Source organism: Lepidochelys kempii, chromosome 1 (assembly GCF_965140265.1).
Source record: "Lepidochelys kempii isolate rLepKem1 chromosome 1, rLepKem1.hap2, whole genome shotgun sequence".
Classification (NCBI taxonomy): domain Eukaryota; kingdom Metazoa; phylum Chordata; order Testudines; family Cheloniidae; genus Lepidochelys; species Lepidochelys kempii.
Window position 1 is genome coordinate 238,840,398 of NC_133256.1, and position 16,312 is coordinate 238,856,709.

The window sequence follows — 16,312 nt, forward strand, 5'->3', positions numbered from 1 at the left end:
TTTCTTTTGCTTTTCCTCCATTTCTTTTATATGCTGACAAGAAGGGGCTTGGTCACACTGGGTTTAAAGCAATCTGCAATTCTCAGGGAAGCAGCTGGCTGGCTCTGCTGCCCTCTGGTGGCTACCAGGAAATTCTGACATAGGAAACAGGTTTCAGAGTGGTAGCCGTGTTAGTCTGTATCAGCAAAAACAACTAGGAGTCCTTGTGGCACCTTAGAGACTAACAAAACTATTTGGGCATAAGCTTTCGTGGGCTAAAACCCACTTCATCAGATGCATGGAGTGGAAAATACAGTAGCAGGTATATATACACAGTACATGAAAAGATGGGAGTTGCCTTTCCAAGTGGGGGGTCAGTGATAACGAGACAATTCAATTAAAGTGGAAGTAGCCTATTCTCAATAGTAGAATACCAAGGGAGAAAAAATCACTTTTGTAGTGGTAATGAGGGTGGCCCATTTCAAACAGTAGAAAAGAAGGTGTGAGTAACAGTAGGAGGAAATTAGTATGGGGACATTGGTTTTTGTAATGACCCATCCACTCCCGGTCTTTATTCAGGCCTAATTTGATGGTGTCCAGTTTGCAAATTAATTCCAGTTCTGCAGTTTCTGGCTGAGGTCTGTTTTTTGAAGTTTTGTTTGTTTGTTTGTTTGTTGAAGAATTGCCACTTTTAAGTCTGTTATTGAGTGACCAGGGAAATTGAAGTGTTCTCCTACTGGTTTTTGAACGTTATAATTCCTGATGTCAGATTTGTGTCCATTTTTTCTTTTGCGTAGAGACTGTCCGGTTTGGCCAATGTACATGACAGAGGGGCATTGCTGGCACATGATGGCATATATCACATTGGTGGATGTATGTACTGTGTATATATACCTGCTACTGTATTTTCCACTCCATGCATCTGATGAAGTGGGTTTTAGTCCATAAAAGCTTATGCCCAAATAAATTTGTTAGTCTCTAAGGTGCCACAAGGACTCCTCCTTGTTTTTGCTGACATAGGAAAGTGGACTTAAAAGATAAGAAGTAAAGTAAGGGACAGGCACCTGTCCTCTACACACAGACTTCTGCCCTGTTAAGATGGAAATTAGTTTTGCTGTGAAGAGATGAAATCCCTGAGGTCTTACATGCTTCATGTCTTTAATGAGAGGAGTTTCTTTGATTCTGTTCCTAATTCTGTAGAACTATGTTTTGTGAGACTGATGTATTCATGTGTTAATGCAGCATTCAGGATGGGATTTTAATCACAAGTCAAATGTTTTATAGTCAGAGATGCCACCACAATTCCAGGCTTCTTAGCCTATGCATCATAATATGGCCTTTCAATATATAATAACACAATATATTTGCAGTCCAGTAACACAAAATACTAAATCTGTGCATCCACAGTGATGGACAGCGGCACTGGCTTTGCGTTGCATTATGTACCCCATAGTACCTCCAAGTGCTCAGCATGAGAATGTAAAGAAAACCTTACTGCTGTGGGGAAAATACTGAATTTCTAAACTTCTGCCCAGTTTCAATTGCACCATTAACATGGCTTTGTGGGTAATTGCCCTCCACACACAAAAAATACTGGGCCTCATTCTCCATTTACTCACAGCAGTGTAAGAAAGGGGTAACTCCATTGAAGCCAAATGAGTTGTGCTGGTGTGAAAATCATGTAAGTGAAAGGAATTGGGCCCAGTATCTTAACATTCTAATTCCACAGTGAATTGACCACAGCTGTGTGTGTTCCATACACATATGAAACTGGTGGTGGTAAATTGGGGGGGAGTTAACAGCAGAGTTTTGTTAAGTGATCTAGATATATCCCCAAATACCAGGCCATGGAAGGAAATAAGGGCAGCTCAGTTGCTCTGGGAGTGGAGAAGAGACTCCTTGATTGAGGTGGAAGTGTGTCTCGGGGCAGGTGGCCAGAAGCGAAGAAATGGTTGTCAGTGAGAGGCGGGGGTGGGGTGTAAAGGAAGCTGGGGAGAAGGGCAAACTTTTAGTTAAACCAGGCCCAAGTTACGCTTGACCTGCCTCTGATTCATAGTCCATCACAGCAGAGAATACCCTTTAACAGAATCCAAGCAGTAAGTTGTCAACTGTTATTAACATTAGTATATTACTATAATATTAATATAATACAAGTTTCAAATAAAATGCAGTAGAACCGAATAGATTACACCATTGTATGGGCAAGTACCTGCTAATTAACTATAATCAGTCTCTCAGTTACACTCTCACTCTTTCACCTGCCCTTTCCCCGTCCTGAAAGCCCATTTAAAATATACATAAGAAAAAAAAATCTATGACTTATGGGCATGATCTTGGGAATTTCATCATGATAACAATCAAGACAGAACACACACAGCTTGTGTCGCTATTCAGTCAGCACTACACTTATTCTTATCAGATATGACGTGAACGCCAGTGCAGATATTCCAGGATGATCTAGTCTAGGTACAGAAAGCAGTCTCTGCAGCACTGCCCAATGTCACTGTCTCGTTCCCAGAACTAGCTGCACATGAGCACTGTAAAATGTGGTCCTAATCAAAAATGATATCTTTCTCTACCGATAAAATGTGAAAGCTCGTGTACCTGATGATGAGACTTTATAAATATGTGTACTTCTGATTTTTACTTGTCACTGATGTCCAATCCGCTTCCTTCCTAATTCCCAAGTCCTCCCTCCAACTGCATGACGCTGACATTGGAGCCAATGTGCAAGCTGAACCAAGGGCACAAGAAGGTCACGAATATGTGGCATAGTATAAAGATTTTTTCTGCTGATTAAGATGATTTTCATCTTCTTCATAGACCCACTCCCTCTTGTGCAGCCTAGAAAGCAGGAGGAAGCGTGGTTGAGAGCAGTCTGCAGAGCACAGTCATGGGCAGCAGCAGGCATGAGTGAGAATGACAATTTCTGTGCAGCAGCCACCAGAAAAAGACAATGGCAATTGGTGGGGGCCGGCAGAGGCAACGCTTTGGGGGGGGCAGCACACAGCCCCCCCATATTTCTTGGACCCTCTCTCACTGGGACACCCAGCAGCAAGAGGCAGTCGCTCCCCCTGGCTGTGTGTCTGTGCAGTGTGGAAAGGGAGGATGCATCAGGGCATCTGGCTGAGCTCTCCCCTTCCCACCCACACACACCTGCCCCGCTACATGGGGCTGCTTCTCCTTCCCTGCTGCTGGAGACCCAGTGCTTCCCGCTGCCTGCTTTGCAGACCACCCACTGAGGTGAGTCAGGGGGGCATATTCAAGATCAGGAAGAGGAGCTGCGACATGGTGGTGATGTGGTGCTCAGCGCCAGGCAGCTAAGATGGAGCTCCCTCCAGCCCGAGAACCTCAGAGGAGAGTGGGAAAGAGGGAGCAGACCCTGCTGCTGCTTCAATGCATCAGCAACAGCAGCTTGCTGCTGCTGGGGGTGCACTGAAGCAGCAGCAGCCTCCAAGGTGCATATCAACGGGAAGACGATTTGGGGGTGTCATTATTTCCCCCACCCCCAACAAAAAGTGACCGATAATTCTCCAACTTCTTGTTAAGTGAGGTGATCCAGCCCTAACCACCATCCCACCCTAGCGCCACCCACCCTGATGGCGCATGGGGGACTGTGCATCCCAACTCCGTTGCTCCTTTTGTTGGTCTTGATTTGAACACTTACTAAATTGATTGAGGATTGTTCAGGCAGGGAGGGGTGCCTGCAAGTTCTGTGGGCAGCACAGGGCAGAGAGCAGGAGGAGGAAGGTGGTTGCTCTTCTCTGTTGTCTACATACATATCAAGTTCCAGGAGGTGGAGGCAGAGGCAACACGGGGGCGGTCTCGTGCCCCCACAGAACCTTCCCACTCCCCCATACACACACTATACACAGTGATGTGTCGCCGCTGAGCTGAGTTCAGGTCTCCCACTCTGCCGTACTGATGGATTTGTAGATATTCTTCTTGGAGCATGGCTGTCAGATTCCATAAATAGGATGGGGCCTGCGTAGAGCCCCCAAGTCCCTGAAGCAGGCCTGGATGAGGCTACTGGGGATTCTTTCTCATGTACACCAGGAGATATGCAGTTTCACCCCTAGCAGAAGAAAAGAGCAAAACAAATGTGTGCATGAGGCAGGCTGTAGTTAGACACACTCCCCAAAGTTAGCTTTTTTTCAGTTGTCCTACCACAGGGTCAGGTGACCTCATCCTTCCTTTTGGACTCCAGATAGCACTGTAATTGTGACAGAGTAAAGGTGCTATATTGGCAGCATGGATTCTTTCTACCTTTCACTCTCTGATGATTTATCAGTGCAGAGGGAGGAGCGAGAGAGACCCTGACTATAACACCCTTAAGTGTTTAGCACCTCGCTCTCTTTAGAGACTGGGAGGCAATGGGGGGTGAACAATGAAAGATCACTTTTGCTCACACACTTGTGACTGTACAGTATTGCTACAGCCAGGTAATAGTGTATTACCACGGCCATGTGAGAAGTTGTCTCCTTCCCCCAAGTTTATTCCAGACAAACACAATTGAAATTATTTTCGTACCACCACTAACCCCATTCCTTACCCCAGAGCACCATCAGATAAATGAAAATACACCCCCTTACCAGTGGAAATGTGAGTTTCCATAGGTACATTTGACATCATCCCACGATACCTGCAGTGAATCAAACATGAGAGTGCTGGTAAGAACTCTTTTGAGTGGTGGTTAGACACAGTATAGACTCTCAGACTTTAAGGTCAGACAGGACCATTGTGATCATCTAGACTGACCTCCTGCAGAGTTAGGGTTAGAGGTCACAGAATCTCACCCTCCCACTCCTATAATAGACCCATAACCAGTGATGAGCTGCCAAAATCTTAACAACCGGTTCCCTATAAAAAGTTCTCATTTACGGGATGTGCCCCAGTATGTATTTTTTGTACCAACAGGGTTACCGTACGTCTGTATCTTCCCGGGAGGAATTTTTAAATTTTAAAAATTCCTCCCGGACGCTGATTTAAGAACCAAAAAGCCTGACCTGCCCGGGAAAATACAGATGTATGCCTAAAGTTCTTTTTTAAAAAGATAGGCCTGAATGAGAAATGAGCTCCCTTTCACGTGTGGGTCCCCGCCACTCCCTGGGGGTGTGCTAGGGTGACCAGATGTCCCGATTTTATAGGGACAGTACTGATTTTGGGGTCTTTTTCTTATATAGGCTCCTATTACCCCCCACCCCCGGCCTGATTTTCCACACTTGCTGTCTGGTCACCCTAGGGTGTGCACATGTGTGGGTCCCAGCTGCTCCCTGCCCCCCTCATTGAAGCAGGTGTGCAGGGTTACTGCCCTGGGAACTGCAGGGCACCAGTGGACGTGGGGGCCAGCTGCAGACAGGGGCGTGAGGCAGGGCTAGCTGGAGGCAAGGGGGTGCAGGGCTGGCTGAGGGCAGGGCAGGGGGTGCGGAGCTGGCTGGAGACAGGAGGGGGTGGGGTTGGCTGGAGGCAAGGGGGTGTGGGGCTGGCTGGAGACAGGGCAGGATCTGAGTGGAGGTATGGGGCTGGCTGCAGGCAGGGCAGAGGGGTGCAGGGCTGGCTGGAGACAGGGGCTGGCTGCGGGCAGGGCAGAGGGTGCAGCAGAGGCTGGCTGCGGGCTGGGGTGGCTGGAGACAGGGGCTGGCTGAGGCTGGGCAGGGGGTGTGGCAGGGGCTGGCTGCGGGCAGGGTAGAGGGTGCAGGATTGGCTGGATACGGGGGCTGGCTGCAGGCAGGGCAGGGGGGTGCGTGCGGCAGGGGCTGGCTGCGGGCAGGGCATGGGGTGCGGCAGGGGCTGGTGCGGGCAGGGCAGGGGGTGCAGCAGGGGCTGGCTGCAGGCAAAGGGTGCGGGGGTGGCTGGAGACAGGGGCTAGCTGCGGGCAGGGCAGGGGGTGCAGCAGGGGCTGGCTGCAGGCAAAGGGTGCGGGGGTGGCTGGAGACAGGGGCCAGCTGCGGGAAGGGCAGGGGGTGCAGCAGGGGCTGGCTGCAGGCAGGAGGTGCGGGGGTGGCTGGAGACAAGGGCCGGCTGCGGGCAGGGCAGGGGGTGCGGCAGGGGCTGGCTGCAGGCAGGGGGTGCGGGGGTGGCTGGAGACAGGGGCTGGCTGCGGGCAGGGCAGGGGGTGCGGCAGGGGCTGGCTGCAGGCAGGGGGTGCAGGGGTGGCTGGAGATGGGGGCTGGCTGCAGGCAGGGGGTGCAGGGGTGACTGGAGGCAGGGCAGAGGGTGCAGGGGTGGCTGGAGACGGGCTGGCTGCGGGCAGGGCATGGGGTGCGGCAGGGGCTGGCAGCAGGCAGGGGGTGCGGGGGTGGCTGGAGACAGGGGCTGGCTGCGGGCAGGGCAGGGGGTGCGGCAGGGGCTGGCTGCAGGCAAGGGGTGCGGGGGTGGCTGGAGACAGGGGCCGGCTGCGGGAAGGGCAGGGGGTGCGGCAGGGGCTGGCTGCAGGCAGGGGGTGCAGGGGTGGCTGGAGGCAGGGCAGAGGGTGCAGGGGTGGCTGGAGACGGGCTGGCTGCGGGCAGGGCATGGGGTGCGGCAGGGGCTGGCAGCAGGCAGGGGGTGCGGGGGTGGCTGGAGACAGGGGCTGGCTGCGGGCAGGGCAGGGGGTGCGGCAGGGGCTGGCTGCAGGCAAGGGGTGCGGGGGTGGCTGGAGACAGGGGCCGGCTGCGGGAAGGGCAGGGGGTGCGGCAGGGGCTGGCTGCAGGCAGGGGGTGCAGGGGTGGCTGGAGATGGGGGCTGGCTGCAGGCAGGGGGTGCAGGGGTGGCTGGAGACGGGCTGGCTGTGGGCAGGGCAGGGGGTGCGGCAGGGGCTGGCTGCGGGCAGGATGGTGGGTACGCACGGGGAGAGCAACTGGACGCAGCCCAGGCCCAGCAGAGCAGCCGGGGACCCACCAGGCGGCATTGGGAGCCCCAGGGCCAGGGGAGCAGCAGCAGCGCCAGGGCTCATGCCCAGGGCCAGGAGGCAGCCCACATGGCTGCCACAGCGCAGCGCCCCCGGTGGCCGGAGGAGGAATTACATCACTTCCTGGCCGGAGCCCATCAAAGCCTAGCGCCCCCTGCAGGGAAGCGGGTTAACAACCAGTTCTAAAACTGCTTAAAAATTTAACAACCGGTTTGCACGAACCGGTGCGAACCGGCTCCAGCTCACTACTGCCCATAACCGCTGGCTGAGTTACTGACATCCTCAAATCATGATTTAAAGGTTTCAAGTTACAGAGAATCCATCATTTACTCTAATTCAAACCAGCCAGTGACCTGTGCCCCATGCTGCAGATGAAGGAGAAAAAAACCCCAGGGGCTCTGCCAATCTGATCTGGGGGGAAATTCCTTCCCAACCCCAAATATGGAGATCAGTCAGACCCTGAGCATGTGGGCAAGATCCAACAACCGGACACCTGGGAAAGAATACTCTGTAATAACTCGGAGCCCTCCCCATCTAGTGTCCCATCTCCAGCCATTGATTATATCTGTTACTGGCAGTGACGGATGGGCCACATGCTATTGTAGGCAGTCTCATCATACCATCTCCTCCATAAACTTATCAAACTCAGACTTGAAGCCAGTTAGGTTTTTTTGCCCCCACTGCTCCCCTTGGGAGGCTGCCCCAGAACTTCGTTTCTCTGATGGTTAGAAACCTTCACCTAATTTCAAGCCTAAACTTGTTGATGAACAATTTATATCCATTTATTCTTGTGTCAACCTTAGCTATTAACTTAAATAACTCCTCTCCCACCCTGGTGTTTATCCCTCTGATGTATTTATAAAGCCTTTGTTTGATTAGGTTAAACAAGCCAAGCTCCTTAAGTCTCTCTCATAAGGTAGGTCTTCCACTCCTCTAATCATCTTAGTAGCCGTTCATCTGTAGTACTGTGTGCAGTTCTGGTCTCCCATGTTTAAGAAAGATGAATTCAGACTGGAACAGATGCAAAGAAGTCTCACCAGTGCCTTGTATAATGGTAATAACACTTCCCTATCTCTACTGGAAATACCTCACCTAATGCTTCCTAGGACTGCATTAGCCTTTTTCACCATCACATCACATTGGTGGCTGGTGGTCATACAAAAAATGACCAGTACACCCAGGTCTTTCTCCTCCTCTGTCACTTCCAACTGACATGTCCCCAGCTTATAGCAAAAAATCTTATTGTTAGTCCCTAAGTACATTGCGCTTTGCACTACTAAGTTTCATCCCATTTCTACTACTCCAGTTTCAAGGCCATCCAAATCTTCTTGAATGATACTCCAGTCCTTCTCTGTATTGGCAATACCCCCCAACTTGGTGTCAGCTGCAAATTTAATTATTGATAATGATAACTGCACAGCAATTCTCCAGAAAGGTTCTACTCCTCCCCTTCCAATAATTGCAAGTCCACTAGTAAGCAGGGTGTACCCGATAATCTTCTGTGAAAGGCAGCTCCATTCTCTCGATCTACCCCTTTCCTAAAGGGTATATTGAATAACTGTATGAATGCTGGACGACTGTGTCTGTGAACTACACCTGAACATCTAAGGACTACACTGTCTGCAGAAATTGGCAGCCATTCTGTGTTCAGTTCAGTGCATGTTGTTAAAAGAAGAGAGTGTGGTGTGCTCTCTCAGGGAGTGCTCTCTCAGGGAGACCATTTTAGTTATTTCCTCTTTTTGTTCTCCTAATCTAAAATTAATGTCACTCAGACTGAAAGTATCTGTTTGCTCTTTGTGTAAGGAAAGCATGACACCTCTGGTGGCTTGGTTGGCATTAGATCACCCACAGACATATGTAACATAAGGGAATGGGATGGAGAAATGAGCTCAGCACCAGTCTAGCCACACACATCAATTTGAGTTAGAGGTGCTTTCTTTTGTGGACATAGCTAAAGATCAAAAGAATGCACAGCAGAGAAGACAGAAGAGTTGTGGGTCTGGTTTTCTCACCTGACAGACACTGGAATCATTGAAGCAGTACCATCTGCCTTCCGTGAGACTCCGAATGTAGGCACAGTAGTGACCAAAGCTGGCTAATCCCGAATGAGCAACAACACCAAAGAGATCATACTGCCAATCTGCCTAAAAAGAGCCACAAAGAGATACTGTCAATGCAGCGGAGACCAAATTCTGGCTGATGAGCAGAGACAAACACCCCTAACAGAAGTCCATTTCCTACAGGAGAAGGTGAAACATCCTCCCCAGTCGAGTGAAGCGACAGGACAATGATGGCCCTGTCTGGAAGATGAAGACCATTTTCTTCAGTTTAACGAGAATTCTTCCTAACTATTCAGTTCTCCTAAACAGGTGCCTGGATACCAAGGCGCTAAATGCTTCATAAATATCACCAATTGGATTAGATTTTCCTGTTGTTCTTATCGCTAAATCCTGGTTCCTCCACACAATGCGAAGAAACCGGTTGTGAGCAGGGAAGTTTCATGGAGACTAGGTGGTGGGGAGAAAGGAAAAGGTCCTTTCCAAACCAAAGTATGGAACAGCAACAAAACCAATCTGCATCCAGCACTGCAACCTCAAGGCCTTACTACTCCCTCATGACTTGAGGGGTGCAGGAAGTTTGACCAGCAGCTTCACATAGGCACATATCCACCAGCTATGTCCCTGTCCTGTTGAGATGAAACCCTCCTGCAGTGGCATAGATGGGATCCCTGCTAAACACATTTCCATGGCATGCACAATTGTGTCGATTGCTGTGAGTGGATGCCCCAAACCCTGGCCTCCCACACAGTGAAACACCAGCTCTGCTGCTCATTGAGGCTTCAATACCGAGAAAGTTGGGGGGTGGGATGCAGGCCAAGGCAGAATTTCTCTGTCAGACAAAATTGTGATTCAATAAGACATAAGGGGAGTGTGCCTTGATCTTTTCTGTAGCAAGCTGGAAACAAGGCAGTGCTGGGACAGTCATGCTACCTGGTCTCAGAAGAAGGAAGGTATAAGTTTTTGAGTCAGGTTAGCGTGGTAGATGGCCCTGGTAGCAACAGTCTTGGTTTGCTGGTTTAGCAGAGTCTAAGCACAAAAGTTGCATAGTGCCTGAAAGGGTTAAAATCACAGGATGTAGAACACCATTAGGTACAGCTAAAGCCCAGGGCATGACTCTATTAGAAAGATGGAGAACATTGAGGGTAATGTCTGTCTGACCTGCGAGTCTCTTCTTGTGAGAGCTGAGTGAATAGGAGAGAAGGAAATCTGCTTCCTCCAAGTACAACGGATGAGAATGTCTCACCTTCTCTTTGGCATCTGGGTGAAATTGCTCTTGTGTCAGGATCTGGTTGAAATCAAGGCTTTGTGGAAAAGGCAGAGAGTAGCTGATCTTCTGAGTCCAGGAAGATTTCCTGTAGCAGAAGCGCTTTAGGTGAAGAGTGAGGGTCTGTGGCAGACATGTTAGCCTCATGCCCTGCAAAGCAATAAACACTTGAACTGAAAACTAAAGAATCAAGAATGGATGAAGATGCTGAGATCAGTGTGAGTGTAATTAGGGTGAAAAGTGGTTAGTGAATCAATTCCCCCAACCTGTCACTTTAGAAGACCACAGTTCAGTTTCAGGCATATGTAAAAGGCACTTGTTCACATTTTATTCCTAGAACTGGAATAGCATGAAGAGCTGTAGGTCAGAAATACAAGCACAGTTGTTTGGGGGATCCTGGAATGCAGGTGCTAAACACACACACACACACACACACAGGATAACGCATACATGTAATGGAGCCATGATCACCAAGTTTCCCATCTTTGGTGTGATTCAGAGGCTCAGCCTTAAGGTGTCCATTTTGTGCATTACTTCACACTCTGTCTACTATCCTTACCCTGAAGCATGTACTATACTGCTCCCTCTGCCTATTACACAAGGACACAGGAGGGGATGGAGGAGAGCACCTGTTAGAGGGATCACAGCAGGCACAAGCAGGCATGGGAGTTGCACGGTGGGATGCCGGCAAGAATAGTGGGGCTTTCCTACAAAATGCAGGATGGGTGAGAGATATGCTAATAGGGAATGTCCATGTTGGGCAATGGCCTGAAATGGAGACTTTGAGCAGTACTATCCTACCTTGGGTGGGTTGTACTCAGCTTGATAGGTCTTTCTCTTTCGTTTTGGCAACATTAATATAGCTGGTCTTGCCAATTGAGACTCACTGCACTGCTATATGTCTGCAGTGGCAGCACCTCGACCCTGATGGCAATTCCATGTGTAGGCAGAATTAGGGGAACAGTCACTTACCTGCAGACTTGGTGTTTTCCTTTCACACTGTTCACAGAGACACATGTTGTTGTCAGTCAGCTGCTCGGGCTGGAAAAAGCAGTGCAAGGAATCCTCCTAGAAACACAGTGAGGGATTCTAGCAGCCAAATAGAACTCCTCTGAGAAGTTACATTTCTATTTCTGCTTCATTTCAAAGGCTGCAATTTCAAGGCAAACCTTCAGAAGGTATTGTATTTCAAAGTGTCTAGCAAAGGAAAATAAATTGGTTTTGTTGCGGCTTTATTGTGAATAAAAGAGATCCAAAAAGACATGTTGGGCTGGTTTTAAAGTCTTTTTTCACCTTTGCTTCTTTTTCACATTAAAAGTTTAATTTTTGCCTCTCCAGTTTCCCTCTATTTGTCATATTGTTGTACTGTAGTTTAGGCTCCCTCTTAGGTTACAAGCTAACACAATTTTAAAGAGTTAAACTGTGTGTACACTATGTGTTAGGTGGTGTTTCAAGTCATGTTAGCCACATCAAGTAACCTTACTCCATTTTTAGAAAACATGTCTCCTAGTCTATACAGGCCCAGACAGAGCTCCAGTTATGTTTTCCGCTTAGTTCAAACCCCAACAACCTGATTTCATTTCCTTTTCCAGCACAGGAAAGCAGTAACTTAAGCAAAACATTGTTTGTTCTTACTGACGCCAACACATTAAGGAGTGTTCTGTTAGAAAGACTATGGATCAAGCACAATGGAATGTGCAACCCTACACCGAGAGCATGAAACTGCATTTGGGGACATTTTGGCCTACATTTTCAAAAATGATTAGTGCTTTTGGATGCCTTCATTGTTGTGGGCCCAGTTGGAGAAGGCTCAAAGGGGACTGATTTTTGGGAAGTGCTGAGCACTCATCCTCTGAAAATCAGGTGCCTTTAAGGTCTCTCAAGTTGGGTTCCCAGAAACTGAGGGGCATAAAATCACTAGTCACTTTTGAAAATCTTGGCCTTCTAAACCTTCCCCTTCGCCCCAGGGCTTGATCATGTTCCCATTTGAAGTCAGTGGCAAAATGCTCATAATCCCCACTTTACCTATTATACAGTGTTGGAGTCTTTAAAAAAGAAGTACGGGAACGCCCTTCTGGCATGCAGGAATTGCATTCTGGAGCATTCCGGCACAACTCAAGCCCTGCTACTAGCCCTCCTAGCCCACAAGTGGCTGTGCACACACACATGCATATTCTGATTCTGCTGGATCAGAACTCCTACCATAATTCCTGTTTTAAGAAACAAATCTTTGGATTGATCTCAACTTGTGTCCCCTCTTTCTTTGGTCCCTGAGCCAACTGCACTAGTTGGAGATAAGGAGAACTGTTGATTCAGGGAAAAGGTGTTGAAGTGCAACTGTAATTTACAACCTCTTTAAGATCCCTTAAATGTCCATTGCTACAGAAGTACAATGGGGCCTTAGTGTAAATGTGAATCAGGCCCTTTGAATCCAAATATCATTGAACACCATAGCATCTATCTAGCTAAACATGTATATGACCCCCGCGTCCCTGTAGTATCGGAGCATCACTAAACACAGTACTGCAGCATAAATAGTACCAGGCCTCTGTAGGTAAATGCAGTATTTCTGTGTTCAGCAATAGCTCATGTTATCTAGCTACCTTAGATATTTCTAAGGCATATATTATTGTGATATCTAAGCTCTGATAAGCACACAGAGCTTTTAAAGGAGGTGTTTTACCAAGAGAGGGGAAACCTAGCCAGGACACCAGAATTTTCCCCTAAGCTTTTCAGAAAGGAGCCTCAAGAGCTTAATCTTCCGCCTGTAAATCCACCTGGGATAAACAGAGTTTTACATCCATCTGAAAGACCAGTATCACTTGCACAGACACTGGCTACAGCCCCTCTGAGGAGAGGCACCTGAAGTGGATGCCTGGTGCCTTAGCGGAGTGGACTGTTCCTCCCCATTAAGTGCGGAGTTTTGAAGGGCTGAACGTACCAGTGTCTTCAGTCGCTGAGAATGGGCATTAAACATTGGGAGTGGGAGGGTTACCATGTTGCTGTCCCTCCTGGTTTCAAAGGAGCACTTCTGACAAACCAGATACTCCTGCACCCAGATAGTGTACAGCGTGGTCAACCTGTCAGCCTAAAGAGTAGAAAAGAACAAGAAATGGATATGAACAACACAGCTGATGCTCTTCCCTCTGCAGGTGTGACAGTGACTGTATTAGACACTTAATGCAGCGTCACTTCTTTAGGACTTGAAACCAGATCTTTCATCTGCCTAGACAGAGAGTACCTCACAGCATCTAAATGAGGACAATATAAATAAGTGGATCTCAACCAGGGGTACATGTACCCCTGGGGGTACTTAGGGGTCTTCCAAGGGGTATATGAAATCATCTAGATATTTGCTTAGTTTTACAACAGGCTACATAAAAAGCACTAGTGAAGTCAGTACAAACTAACATTTCATACAGACAATGACTTGGTTATACTGCTCTATATACTATACACTGAAATGTAAGTACAATATTTATATTCCAATTGATTTATTTTATAATTATATGGTAAAAAGGAGACAGTAAGCAATTTTTCAGTAATAGTATGCTGTGACACTTTTGTATTTTGTCTGATTTTGTAAGCAAGTAGTCTTGTCTTGTCTTACTGTACCCCTTTCTGGAGTCTGATTTGTCTTGCATACCCCCAAGTTTCACCTCACTTAAAAACTTGGGGGTACGCAAGACAAATCAGACTCCAGAAAGGGGTACAGTAGTCTGGAAAGGTTGAGAACCATTGATATAAACACCATGGGAGACTACATAATCAGGCTACAGTAGCAATAGGGGCATAACTGTGAGACACTTATATGTATAGTTTTGTATTGAACTTGCATGAACAAACTCTGCTACTGGTGTGGAGGAAAGTCAGCATTACTGTTTACTGTTCGCCTAGGAGCCTCTGATGGGAGGAACTACCATCCAGATAACATGTAAACCATGACTGAATATTAGAGGCAGCTGACAGACATTAATGCAAGCGGGGAAGTTTAAAGATAATACTGAACAATATTTATGTACATTTGAGGTAGGAAGAAACATGAGTTAACCAAACCCAATTTTGCAGAAGGAACATGTTTTTTCTTATTAACAAGCAGTCTCCCCCACAAAGGGAATTACCACCTTGGTGTGGTCTGAAAGATGTACGGATACATTTTAATTGAGACTTAAATTGCCAGTTCCTTGTGGCTGGGAAGTGAGAGGCCGGATTGCTTGGTAGCAGGATGCCAGATGAGGTGGAGGTGACTCATGGAGGCTCACAGAGAACCACGGTTAGTGAATAGGGAAAGCTGTGGAATCTCTAGGGTGCAGGTGTCACATTCCTTTTTTCCATCAGAGCACTTACCAGCTGCCGGTCTGTGATCTGATTCTTAACGAGGTTCCAGAGGCTCAGGAAGAGGTGAGCAGCGTCATACTGGACAAACACTGGACAAACAGAGACATTACAACCAATGCTAGCATTGCAAACAGCACATTTCATTCCTTGGAGCCCCTCTCAGAGACCTAAGGTTTCCATCCACTTTCTCATCCACAGTCCTCCCCAGTCTTAACCCCCCCCATACCATACCAAACATCTGCCTGACCTATGAGGAAAGGGTGGAGTTTCCCCTGGAGTCCAGTCAATGTCACTCTGGAACAATCTCTTTGTCTTATTACAGAACAATATGAGGCACCTCCTTCCAACCCAGGGGCTGAACACAATGCTACCGCAGCACTCCCTGCCAGCTCAAGGAGTCAAGTACTGTGCGGGAATCTTACACTTGGATTTCTCACTGGGCCCAAATGGCACATTTACAAACCTAGATGCATGGAAGATAGTTTTCTGTAGGGCTTGTTTAAAGAGCCCTGTTGAGAAGATGCCTGAGAACCACACTTAAGGACAAATCCTGTGCCCTCCTCCACGGAGCAGAACCAGTCTACACTGCTCAAGCTGGAGTGGGGGCAGGATTTAGGAATCAGGCAGAGAGTGCACACATACTGTGCAGCACAGAGCCCTGTTCCATGGAAGCTACCTGTGCACTAGGGGCAGCTGAAACTACCTTTGTGGAATGGCTCCACAGCCTGGGGCACAGTGTTTTTGCCTTCAATCTCCCTGCAAGTCTGCCCAATGCCCAGTGCAGATACTTAAGCTGTGTTCTTGCATAGGGATCTGCTCCTTAATTTGCATACCACTGAGCAGATTACAGCCATCCATGCCTTTAATATGGAGGTACAGCCCCCAGAGTTTACAGGTCCCAGGATTTAGTAGTCCATCCCAATCCAGACAGAGCATTGTAGGCTAGGATATATTGTGCCTATGCGCCATTCCTCCATACTAAAGACAGGAGAGAATGTGGGCCACATTGTAGAACTCTGTGAGATTTATTTGGCCATCTCACTTTCATTGGAACAGAGAAGGCTAAATGTAGGCAACTCAATCTCAAAGGGACAGATTTAGCTCTGATGTAAGTAGGCACACTCAAGTGCTTACCCTCCTGCCTATACCATGTCTGAATTTGCTGGTATATCTCTACTATAGCTCTCTTAACAGTGTCTTGTTCTGCATTTTACACGATAAAGATTAGTCCAATATATATGCAACATTTTGCACATGTATGTGTGCACACACACACACACACACATCACTAATCACTACTGATCGCATATGTACAATAATAGATCTGCTTTTGGCAAGTGCTCAGCTGGACGGTTGATCTGATCGGGTCTTCTCTCAGCATTTATGACAGAACTAAAAAGATGGATATGTCTTATAAGCTCAGGGATGAGTCCAATCATCCATTTATCTTCCTGCTCTTTCTTCCAGCTGACACTTAGGCCATGTCTACACTTACAAGCTTACAGCAGCACAGCTGCACCAATACAGCTGTGCTGCTGTAAGAGCACTTATGTAACCACGTTATGCCGATGGGAGAGAGCTCTCCCGGCGACATATTAAAACCAGCTCAACGCGTGGCTGTAGCTATGTTGGCGGGAGAGCGTCTCCCATCAGCATAGCGCTCTGCACACAAGCACTGATGCTGACAAAAATTCTGTAACTCCGGGGGTGGGTTTTTTCATACCCCTGAGAGAGAAAAGTTTTGCCAACACACATGCTAGTGTAGACATGGTCTTACTTTCT

At 48.0% G+C, this 16,312-nt stretch overlaps 1 protein-coding gene across 1 annotated transcript in view; it reads right to left on the minus strand.

Moving 5' to 3' along the window:
• Positions 1-2,080: 2,080 nt before the first annotated feature.
• USP18 (ubiquitin specific peptidase 18) overlaps positions 2,081-16,312 on the minus strand; it is a 28,053-nt gene continuing 13,821 nt past the window's right edge. Inside the window, exons 6-12 of the mRNA XM_073319626.1 lie at positions 14,540-14,619; positions 13,134-13,280; positions 11,165-11,260; positions 10,172-10,342; positions 8,881-9,012; positions 4,572-4,621; positions 2,081-4,054 (exon numbers count right to left, since the gene is read on the minus strand). Coding sequence (XP_073175727.1) covers positions 4,006-4,054; positions 4,572-4,621; positions 8,881-9,012; positions 10,172-10,342; positions 11,165-11,260; positions 13,134-13,280; positions 14,540-14,619 — 725 coding nt within the window. The 3' untranslated portion in view covers positions 2,081-4,005. The remainder of the gene's footprint in view (positions 4,055-4,571; positions 4,622-8,880; positions 9,013-10,171; positions 10,343-11,164; positions 11,261-13,133; positions 13,281-14,539; positions 14,620-16,312) is intronic.